A 12,204-nucleotide genomic window follows, 5' to 3' on the forward strand; every position below is an offset into this window, starting at 1 on the left:
AACCTGCTAATGTCGCTCATTTGCAATCTCATTTTGCCTGGAACCCATCAAGAGAAGGTCTGTGCTTTTTAGGACTTTATCAAGCACTGGCAAATGCAATTTAATTTCACCATTGTGAGTGGAAATAGCTCCTCACAGGCAGGGGGGTTGGTGAGGTGTTTTCCGATTGGTGACAGCAATTTGAATAGATCAGCCGTGTGGCCGAGGCTCTATCAGCACCAAGAAAGACGATGTGTATGAGGTTAGCAGGAGCCATTAGAGAAACAGGGGGGGGGTTGCGGGGGCGGGGATGAGATAAGAAACACACTTATATGCATTTATACTTGCAAACGCATGTACACACACACTCACCTGTACATGCAGACACTCATTACAGCGCACAGAGAGAGGTGGTAAGGACAGGGTAAAGAATGAAAGACAAAAGAGAAGAAATCTTTGAGAAAATTAGAGGATTATGTGCGTGTGTGTGTGTGTGTGTGTGTGCAAGCCCATAACTCCTCAGCACAAAGCTATGATGAGCTATGATGATGAAAATTGTGCTGACGAAAAAGCTCGATTAACATATTTCACAACATATTCAGAAATTATCCTTGTAAATGTATAAATACTTAATGAGCACCCATAGGCTATTATAAGGTACACTATACTCTGCATATCGTTGTTCAAAAAAATATACATACACATATAGGAAATTGATTGGTGTGCATCAGTTGTGAAAATAGAGATAATTGTAATGATATTAAATAATTGCTATGTTTTTTGAAGAATTTTTTTAAATATCACAGCAGACAGTTCTGGGTTTCTGCAGATGCAGTTAGAAGACATATGCAGCATCTTAGCACTTAAAAAGTTTATTACTCCTCAGTCTGACCTACTTCTAAAATCTTCAGGATCAATAATCTAAATGAGTCCAGGAACACACAGGAGACCTGGCTAAACGAGAAATGCCTCAAGACAAACTTCTGCACAAAACCTCTGGTAAATGATATTGGGGATGTATTTGCCAAAAACAGCTCCAGTAAATATTCATAGCATACTGTTCTGAGTATGTTTAAATATTAGCATTAATTAGAGGAGCAGATGTGTTGTGATTAAACAACTGGATTGAACACACAGTGGTGCTGTAAACTGGTCTAAACATGTCTACAACTGCTCACTGGTTGAAAACACTTCCCAGTGTGCTCTAGGGGAAAAGCAAGATAGGTGATCTGCACTACGAACCCCTGTCTACAGCTTAGAGATAAACAAACATGAAGCGATTTTGCGTACCTGTGCAAATTCGCAAAAAAAGAAAAAAAGGGAGAGTTCATCCAAAAATGAAAATTCTGACATCATTTACTCACACCTCATGCTGCCCCAAACCCTTTCTTTCTTCTGTGGAACACAAAACAAGATTTTAAACAGAAAGACAACCTCGGTCACCATTCGTTTTCATTGTATGGGGAGAAAAGGTGCAATGAAATTGAATGGTAACTGAGACCTATTGTGTTCCATGGAAGAAAGTCAGTCATACTGCTTTGAACCAGCATGAGTAAATGATGACGGAATCTTCATTTTTGTGTGAACTATCCCTTTAAAGGGGTCATGAAATGAAGAATAACATTTCCTTGATATTTAGACATATAAGAGATAATCGTACTATAAAAACATACTGTAAGTTTCAGAGTTCAAAACTTCCTCCCCAGTCTAAAAAGAGCATTTATAGTTAACACCCTGCTGAAACGTCTTGTTTTGAAATCTGTGTGTTTATGACGTCACAACACATTGCTCATTTGCATGGACACGCCCCACAACATGCGTCATCGTCGTGGGTGTACTGTTAAGGAGAGATCGGCTCAAGTTACTGCTGTGAGGTGAGATGTTTCTTTTATTGAAAGATGCGGCAGTGCCAACTGTATTGCACCATGCAGTAATGCTGGTAAGTAAACCATTTATTTCTAATTTTTCATTTATCAGTGTGTTTGTAATAAACAGTAAGCCATCATTCATCGCTAAGTAGAGGTCTGCAACCCAACCCAGGCCCGACGGGACCCGAGAATCTGTTGGGTTTTGGTGCCGGGTTGGGGTCAGTTTTTCAAGTAGGACTTTGGGTTTTTAATAAATGAAAAAATAAACATGCCTACTGAACTTGTACTGAACTCTCACTCACAGCACAAGTGAACGGATGAACAGATTAGGGGCCATTCACATCGAACGTGTTTTTGCATGCATCTGCTCTGTTCATTGTCTTATCATTTTTTTCCTATGTAAACACATGCTGGACAAATCTCTTTGACTTTTGCATCACGTCTCGCTGTTTCTTCAGCAATGGCACATTTTTAAACACCGTGTCAAGTTAAAAAAATCTTCAAGTCTCAAAATGTATGTCGAGGCACCTGCGCTCTGTTTCATTTGTTGCGCTGCATCTAGATTGTTTTTAGTGCAGGTGTCACAAAGATTTAACGTTCTGAACAAGTTCAGGCTGCAAAGAGGTGACTGTTACAATGTTTAACATTATTCCAGATTGTTCTACACCAAGCAAATTTCAGCACTTGATAAATGGTAAGCAATTTGACCGTTTTTTTGTGCAAAAAAACTTTTATAATATTATAAGCTAACCTCAAGGAACATAATAATAATAAAAAAAAAAAAATGAAAAAGCATTTCATGACCCCTTTAAGGCCTTCCTATAGTGGGTTGTGCTTTAGAAAATGAGTTTCTATAATTTAAATGGGTATAAGTGAATATAAAAAATAAAACCTCCCTTTTAACCAGGAGTGAAGAGAGTTTTGTTGGTTACCTGCTGACAGGTGAGCTGTGCTCAGTGAGGGACACTAACAGTTTCAGAGCATACAGAGGTAGAGGGTCCGGCTCCAGAAGCAAAGTCTCATACCTGTAGAGAGGATTTGCATTACAAACCACAGCTACTCACAATATGCACAGTATACAGTTATTTAATGAACAACAACAATGACAATAGAAATTAAATATGCTGCATTATACTCATTAGGACAGTCTAGTCCAGGTTTCAGGCCACTTACTTAAAAGGGCTATATTCTACACTTTCTGTAGCATTTGTTCATGATTTCTTGTACTAAACCCAGTGGTAATTTGGTTTTATATGAATATTTTCCACCCTCTTTCTGACCTTTGGTTAAAAACACTGTATCAGATCAAATATCACAAAAGAATGACAAACAGATGAGTTTCTAAAGACCAAATCTGAACTTTGGAAATGCAAGTGGATTTAATGCTTCAGCAACTTGAAAGAAAGACATTGTATTACAATTTCCACACTACATTAGGAAGCACAACTATTTTCAACAGTTCTAAAATAACAAAAAGGGTTTCTCTAACACCAAATTAACACATTAGAATGATTTCTTAATGATGAGGTAGCTCAGTGTTTTCTTAGTAGACTGGATTAATGACAGCTGAAAATTTAGTTTTCTATTAAAAGTAGGGCTGTGAATTGATAAAAAAAAAAATAAAATAAAAAAACATTTATAATTTATCACACAATTTTCAGTCATTAATCGCAATTAATCATAGTACATTAAAACAGTGTTTTCCAACTGGGGTGCCATCCAGTGAGACCACGGGTGCCATGTGAAAAATCCTTCAAACGTTGAAGAAAAATCCAAAAATGCATATAAAATATATTAAAAACCAGAATGTCATACATTTATCAGTAATGATAAATTTACCATAATAATATTACTGCCACTGCGTCTCTCTCTCTCTCCCACTCACGCACAGCATTCCGCAGCACATTGGGCGCTTGACAAACGCGCAGTGAGCAAAGAAAGCACATTGCTATACCGTGTCTCTGCAAGCGAGCGATGCAATAAACAATCGCTCCTGTTTGTAATCAATGGAGCTGTCTACAATGCAAGCACGTGACGTCGGAGCAATTTTTTTGCCTTGTCACATCGTCGTGCTTACTCATCCTACAGCTGCTTTGATAACAAAGGCAGAAATAGCAAAATGTTTTGTGTATAATGCTTTCAGAACAGCTGTAGGGTGAAGAGAAACGCTCCAGACTACTTCATCATCCTGTTAAACACATCTCTCATCTCCATCTAACATTTACAGGTATTTTCTCTGCCTTGTGAATTAGTCATTCTAATAACTAGGCATGTTTAATGATTTACATAAAATAAATACTATTTTATTAATAATATACATGTATATGCAAATATCATCATCTTATCTTTCTCATACATATTATTATCTATTTTCAATAAACATTATAACTGATTTAGCAGCAAGGTCCCCTCTTTCAGGATTTCATATGATAATATTCTGTGCATTTTGTCAACTTTTTATTGGAGAGCATTGACTTATTAAAGGGATAACACCACTCTTAAAGGAATAGTTGACCCCAAAATGAAAACTCTGTCATCACTTACCTTCATGTTTTTGCAAACACATATGGCTTTCTTCCACCCGTGTAACTTAAAAGGATATGGCAAACTGCTAGTCTCAGTCACCATTCACTTTCATTGTATGGAGAAAAAAAAAAAAAGATGAATGAAAGCGAATGGTGACTGGGACTAACATTCAGCCTAACATCTCCTTTTGTGTTCAACAGAAGAGAGAAATGCATTTGGGCTTGGATTAACATATGGTCGAGTATTCATGACAGAATTTTCATTTTTGGGTGAACTCTTTTAACACCCTATAAAAGTATTTGTTAAAGGTATTAGCCAAGAACAACAATAAGTCAGCACATGATTGCATGTCTTGCTGGAAAACAAATGACTAAATAGAAGGATCCTAATGTAGATTGTATACCAAAACAAAAATAATAAAATAAAATAAAATAAAATATATATATACACACACTATATTGCCAAAAGTATTCGCTCACCTGCCTTTAGACGCATATGAACTTAAGTGACATCCCATTCTTAATCCATAGGGTTTAACATGACGTCGGCCCACCCTTTGCAGCTATAACAGCTTCAACTCTTCTGGGAAGGCTTTCCACAAGGTTTAGGAGTGCGTTTATGGGAATTTTTGACCATTCTTCCAGAAGCGCATTTGTGAGGTCAGACACTGATGTTGGACGAGAAGGCCTGGCTCACAGTCTTTGCTCAGATTCATCCCAAAGGTGCTCTATTGGGTTGAGGTCAGGACTCTGTGCAGGCCAGTCAAGTTCTTCCACACCAAACTCGCTCATCCATGTCTTTATGGACCTTGCTTTGTGCACTGGTGTGCAGTCATGTTGGAACAGGAAGGGGCCATCCCCAAACTGTTCCCACAAAGTTGGGAGCATGGAATTGTCCAAAATCTCTTGGTATGCTGAAGCATTCAGAGTTCCTTTCACTGGAACTAAGGGGCCAAGCCCAGCTCCTGAAAAACAACCCCATACCATAATCCCTCCTCCACCAAACTTCACAGTTGGCACAATGCAGTTAGACAAGTACCGTTCTCCTGGCAACCGCCAAACCCAGACTCGTCCATCAGATTGCCAGATGGACAAGTGTGATTCGTCACTCCAGAGAACGCGTCTCCACTGCTCTAGAATCCAGTGGCGGCGTGCTTTACACCACTACATCCGACGCTTTGCATTGCACTTGGTGATGTATTGCTTGGATGCAGCTGCTCGGCCATGGAAACCCATTCCATGAAGCTCTCTATGCACTGTTCTTGAGCTAATCTGAAGGCCACATGAACTTTGGAGGTCTGTAGCGATTGACTCTGAGGAAAGTTGGCGACCTCTGCGCACTATGCACCTCAGCATCCGCTGACCCTGCTCTGTCATTTTACGTGGCCTACCACTTCGTGGCTGAGTTGCTGTCATTCCCAATTGCTTCCACTTTGTTATAATACCACTGACAGTTGACTGTGGAATATTTAGTAGCGAGGAAATTTCACGACTGGACCTGTTGCACAGGTGGCATCCTATCACAGTACCACGCTGGAATTCACTGAGCTCCTGAGAGCGGCCCATTCTTTCACAAATGTTTGTAGAAGCAGTCTGCATGCCTAGGTGCTTCATTTTATACACCTGTGGCCATGGAAGTGATTGGAACACCTGAATTCAATTATTTGGATGGGTGAGCGAATACTTTTGGCAATATAGTGTATATATTCCATCTGAATAAAACTATAAAACTAGAGGTGAGAATTGAGGTAAGACATAGTCCCCTAGGAGATTTAGATGAGAGTTTTATTAAGAGTTTTATTATTGCATAGCATTTATCAGTGCTCTCAAAACAGCCTCAATTCTTCGTGGCATTCTCCACAAGATGCTGGAAATTCTGGTCCTTGTTGACATGATTGGTAGGGTCAGGGTCAGAATTTGCCACCAACAGCATGAATCCTTGTGTCAACAGTCCAGGCTGGTGCCGGTGGTGCAATGGTGTGAGGAATGTTTTCTTGGACACTTTGGGCCTATTAATACCAATCAATCATCACTTGAATGCCACAGCCTATTTGAGTATTGTTGCTGACCATGTGCATCCCTTCATGGCCACAATTTTCCCATCTTCTATTGGCTACTACTAGCATGATAATGCACCATGTCACAAAGCAAAAGTTGTCTCAAACTGGTTTAATTAACACTGCAATAAGTTCACTGTTCTTCAGTTGCCTTCCCAGTATCTGGATCTGAATCCAATAGAACACCTTTGGGATGTGATAGAATGGGAGATTCACAGCAAGAACGTGCAGCTGACAAATCTGAAGAAGTTGTGTGATGCAATCATGAAAACATGGACCAGAATCTCAAAGGAATGTTTCCAACATCTTGTGGAATCAATACCACGAAGAACTGAGACTGTTTGAGAGCAAAGGGAGGCCCTGTCCAGTATTAATATAATGTTCCTAATGAAGTGTTTAGTGAGTGCATGTTCCCTTTGAAAGAAGAATTTATTAGAAAAGATTTATAAAACCTCATTCTGAACAGTGAAGTGACTACATGTTAACAAAGGCCAATTAAAACAAGATTTTTGGAGGGATGACATGAGACGATTGAGGAGTAAAATGAGTGAGCAGAATGAAGGTGAGTGGTCTTACTGTGGCAGCAGGGCCTCAGAGATGAGCGCCAGCAGTCGTGTGTTTGAGGAGATGCCTTCTCCTTCCCATTCTCCATCTCCTTCTCTCTCTTCCACCTCCTCTTGGCTGAGCAGCAGCAGTGTGATCTCTGACAGCACCCGCAAACTCACGATTCGCCATTGCACTGGGACATACACACACACAAACACACACAAACACACACACACACACACACACACACACACACACACACACACACACACACACACAGAGCAGAAGGGTTAGATTCATACTACTTACTCGCTCAAATACATTCAAAGTTAGAGGGAGAGTTGGAAATTTAGAACTGGTTCTTTTTCAGAATTGTTTTTCTTTAGTATATTTGTCACATACAGTATATTGTTAGGACCAGTTATTCTGAGGTTAAAAGAATACTTCATCCAAAAATGAAAATTCTCTCATCATTTACACACCCTTATGCCATCCCGGATGTGTATGACTTTCTTTCTTCAGCAGACCACAAATTACTATTTTTATTAGAATTTCTCAGCTCTGTAGGTCCATACAATGCAAGTGAATGGGTGCCAAAATTTTGAAGCTCCAAAAATCACATAGGTCAGCATAAAAGTAATCCATGACTCCTTTTTGTGCTTTTGGTGAGTCACATTCTTCATGCATACACCCCCTACTGGGAAGGGAGGAGAATTTCTAGCAAAAATTGACTTAAATATAGATCTGTTTCTCACCCACACCTATCATATCACTTCTTAAGATATGGATTTAACCACTGGAGTCTTATGGATTACTTTTATGCTGCCGTTACGTTCTTTTTGGAGCTTCAAAATTTTGGCACCCATTCATTTGCATTGTATGGACCTACAAAGATGAGATATTCTTCCAAAAATCTTAATTTGTGTTCTGCAGAAGAAAGAAAGTCATACACACCTGGGATGGCATGAGGGTGTTTAAATGATGAGAGAATTTTCATTTTTGGGTGAACTATCCCTTTAATGGAGTAGTCAAGGAATCGGAATCATTAAATGGAATCAGAACCAGAATCATTAAGTTCTGTATGATTCTTACGCCTAGTTAGAGGTCATAGCTCCTTTTAAAATATGGGTGGATGACTTAAAGTATCAGTGCTTATTAGAATCTTCTAAATTTAAATGTGTATTTTGTCTTTCTACGGCAGAGAGCTGGAGTGGGTTCTCACCATTCTTACTAAAGGCCAGTGACGCCAGTGGTGGTACAATCAAATCCACAACCTTGGAGAAACAAAGAGAGAAGAGCATTATTTTAAAAGTGAGAAATCTCACCTATAGTTCTCGTATGTCAGCAGTCTCACCAGACTCATGGTATGAGTGAAACTGAAACAGCTGGAAGCTAAAGACTGAGAGAGCGAGCACTGAACAGCTCCAATTTGCATGGAAATTTGATGTTAGCTCTGCCCTTTGATCATAGAAAGTGTGTTACAACAAAAGGCCTTACGCCAGCTCTTTTGAAAATTAGAATCTGGTTTTATGATTATTACCAACTACAATCAAACACACAGAAGCAAATGTTGCACACAGGTGTCTTAATGTGGATGGCTGTGGGCATCTCTCAAACAAAGCATTTCACTCTCCTTGACTCCAAGTGAAAAGGACACCAAAAAACACATTGTAAAGGTTATCTATAATTTTTTTTCCCTCTTTTGTGTCTATTGTAAGACATCATTTCTTCAGCTGTATGCAATGTACAGGTTCTATGCAAAACCTGCGGCACATCTTTGATCTCTTGCATGCTCCTCATGAGACGTTTGATGTGAAATGTCAGTATAGTGCTAATTCTTTTTCCATAGTTTTGTTATGGTGAAAGTGTCCCTCTAAAGTATAAACAATGGACATTGATCTAAAAGAGTATGACATTGCATTTTCTGTATCATATGAGTGCTTGAACATTCAGATTAAACTTACTGAGCTGCCTAACTAGACAGCATTTCTGGGCATCATATGAGTTTCAATTGTTAGAATCAAACCTAGTGTGCTGCCTACATAGACATTATTTCTGTGTTTTTAAACACAGCCTCTATAACCCTCATGTAAACAAGTTTCATTAAGCTAAGCCCATTCACAGGTTCCATGGAGTGTATGCATGTGTATTTTGAGAGTGTAGAATGGGATCTAATGACTCCTGGTGAACTGTAATAAAGGAGCTGTTTATTATGGAGTATCAGACAGCCTGTGTCCTCTCAAAGCTTCCTGATGCATCAATCCTACAGCACACATACCAATTCTCATTACAAAAGCCTCACACAGGGGCGTGGGTAGCTCAGCAAGTAAAGACGCTGACTACCACCCCTGGAGTCGTGAGTTCGAATCCAGGGCGTGCTGAGTGACTCCAGCCAGGTCACCTAAGCAACCAAATTGGCCCGGTTGCTAGGGAGGGTAGAGTCACATGGGGTAACCTCCTCGTGGTTGCTATAATGTGGTTCTCGCTCTCGGTGGGGTGCGTGGTGAGTTGTGCGTGGATGCCGCGGAGAATAGTGTGAAGAATACACGCATGCTACGTCTCCGCGGTAATGCGCTCAACAAGCCACGTGATAAGATGCACGGATTGATGGTCTCAGACACGGAGGCAACTGAGATTCGTCCTCCTCCACCCGGATTGAGGCGAGTCACTATGCCACCACGAGGACTTAGAGTGCATTGGGAATTGGGCATTCCAAACTGGGGAAAAAAGGGGAGACAAAAAAAAAAAAAAGCCTCACACTCACACAGCTACACACACACACACACACACACACACACACACACACACACACACACACACACACACACACACACCCGGTGCCCCTGAGTGATTTCCAGTTGCAGAGAGGTTTGTGAGTATAATAGTGCTGGGCAGAGTTGAGCCCAGTTCTCAGTTATTGCTCCATCAGGCGTGAAGAAGTGAGATCTCGGGTTGGATGTGAACATGGCTCTCTGTGCGCTAACACACTGCTTGATACATTTGTGTTTGCTTCACTGCTTAATCGGTGTCCGTCCTATGAAGATTGTAATGGTTGCATTGAGCCGAACAGAGATTTTAGTGACTAAATTTGTTAGAACATTTTTATCAGCACCTTGCACACACAGATACACAATCTTGCATTTAAGATCTGGGAGGCAAATAGGAAATACAACTAGGTAAATGCTTTTAAAAAATAAATGTTAATGAAGTTAATTAAATATTGGGAAAGAAAAAAAAATAAGTAGATCATCACTGTAGAGAGCAGTAAAGTATGCATACTCACAGTGCAGTGATGGACACTGAGCAAAGCGGGATGCTGGGAAATAGCCTCCACTGCAGACAATGTGTTTCTGATCAACTCCTCAGATGATGCCTGACCTGTTAGTTGTGAAGGAAATACATCAAAAGGCATCAAATTGTAATCTCACTTTTCAACAATTAATTTTTGGTTAGTTAAAAACAAAGATAAAGAGCTTGTAAAGACCTTAGACAGTAATAAAATAAAAACAAAACCTACCTATAGCACTTCCCAAACTCGTTTCATTAGAGTCAATGGATGTAATGTGATTCTTCCCAAAATAAAAGAGAAGAGAGATATTAAAATCAAATTTTTTCTGTAGCTGAGATATCACTAACAAAACGTACTAAAAAGTTCCATAAATAAAAAAAAAATAATAATTGCAATATCCTTTTACAAGACAGTCGGTACATTTTGGATCTGACACTAGACAGACCACTTCTACTAAATAGCCTATTGGTTGATCATTTCAAAGTCTTTTGTAAATCGCTTTGGATAAAAGTGTCTGCCAAATGAATAAATGTAAATGTAAATCATTTAAACCTGGCTGATAATGTATATACAGTACCTTGCAATACCATGTTTTTCTGTACATGCACCGTGGTAATATCATAGCATTCTTTGAAGTACCATGTAAATACCATGCTACGTGAATATGGTAATCATTCAGTAAAATGGCATTACCACTTGTTCACTTTACCATGATACTGCTACAATACGTTTTTGTAAGGGATCTGGGTATGAATATTGGCTTCAAAAAGTGGACATTGTTAAGGCATATAATAGCACTAATTTGAGACATATCTACTCACCAGCAGTTTCCCAAACTTTATGAGAAAGGCCTCAGTCACCACCTGCGGTCGGAATATCTGCAAACCAAACAGTGTCATACTCAAAATAAATAAATAAAAATTCACAATCCCAACACTCTGTGCTATTGACTGCCAGATTGAGCAGTATCTCATCTAGAATTCTTATATTCAACCAAAAACTCTCCACTCGAGTTGTGGCCACTATGAAGTCTTGAATAAAAGCAAAATGCAGAGTGTTGGATTTTGCCAAGAGACAAAATTAGCTATTGATTAGAATTTAGATTTCTTTCACTGTAAGGTAAAATCTGCACACTTGCATCATTTAGGATGACATGTTCAACAACAACCAATTATCTGAGAAAACTCATGTTGATTGGCTAACAGATTACAAGTCAAACGACCTATCAGCTTACATCATGTGAGCCGCTTGGCGTAACACTTCACATTTGAGCAAGCTGATTGGCTAACACATAAGTTCAAAGAACCTATCAGCTTGCACCAAGTAGAGTTTTGTGCCTGAACTTAGGTCATTTCAGTCATGACAACTCTTGGAAAGATTTAGCATTTTAATGTGGGTTTGACATATTTATAGGATTTGGTCTTGGCGGACTAGATCTGCTATGCTGCTATTGCTGTAGAGCAAGTACGGAGACTTGCTACTGCTAAAACATACACAGATGTACTGTGCACAACTAGACAAACACACGACATTCTGCATCCAGCATGTAGAACATGCTGCAGCACAAATAGACATACATAAAACCCCTTAACAAAACAGGAAAGCTACACAAACACAACGCAAGACACAAACCCCCCAACAGTGCAGATCTACCACCAAGACTTGTGTTCTGCTGCTTCTTTGAAGAGCCATGTGCACTGGAGTCTTATGGATTACTTTTAAGTTTCTGTTATCTGATTTTTGGAGCTACAAAGGCCTATCACCATTCACTTGCATTGTATGGACCTACAGAGATGATATATTCTTCTAAAAATCTTTGTTTGTGTTCAGCAGAAGAAAGAAAGTCATAGACATCTGGAAAGGCATGAGGGTGAGTAAATGATGAGAGAATTTTCATTTTTGGGTGAATCATCCCTTTAACTAATGACTTAGCCTAGCTA

The 12,204-nt window shown here is 39.4% G+C and overlaps 1 protein-coding gene across 1 annotated transcript in view; it reads right to left on the minus strand.

Moving 5' to 3' along the window:
• The window catches only part of ulk4 (unc-51 like kinase 4), a 234,206-nt gene that overhangs the window by 102,300 nt on the left and 119,702 nt on the right, over nucleotides 1-12,204 (minus strand). Inside the window, exons 25-30 of the mRNA XM_051721331.1 lie at nucleotides 11,086-11,142; nucleotides 10,493-10,544; nucleotides 10,259-10,353; nucleotides 8,198-8,249; nucleotides 7,006-7,168; nucleotides 2,780-2,872 (exon numbers count right to left, since the gene is read on the minus strand). Coding sequence (XP_051577291.1) covers nucleotides 2,780-2,872; nucleotides 7,006-7,168; nucleotides 8,198-8,249; nucleotides 10,259-10,353; nucleotides 10,493-10,544; nucleotides 11,086-11,142 — 512 coding nt within the window. The remainder of the gene's footprint in view (nucleotides 1-2,779; nucleotides 2,873-7,005; nucleotides 7,169-8,197; nucleotides 8,250-10,258; nucleotides 10,354-10,492; nucleotides 10,545-11,085; nucleotides 11,143-12,204) is intronic.

The sequence above is a fragment of the Myxocyprinus asiaticus genome, chromosome 16 (assembly GCF_019703515.2).
Source record: "Myxocyprinus asiaticus isolate MX2 ecotype Aquarium Trade chromosome 16, UBuf_Myxa_2, whole genome shotgun sequence".
Taxonomy (NCBI): domain Eukaryota; kingdom Metazoa; phylum Chordata; class Actinopteri; order Cypriniformes; family Catostomidae; genus Myxocyprinus; species Myxocyprinus asiaticus.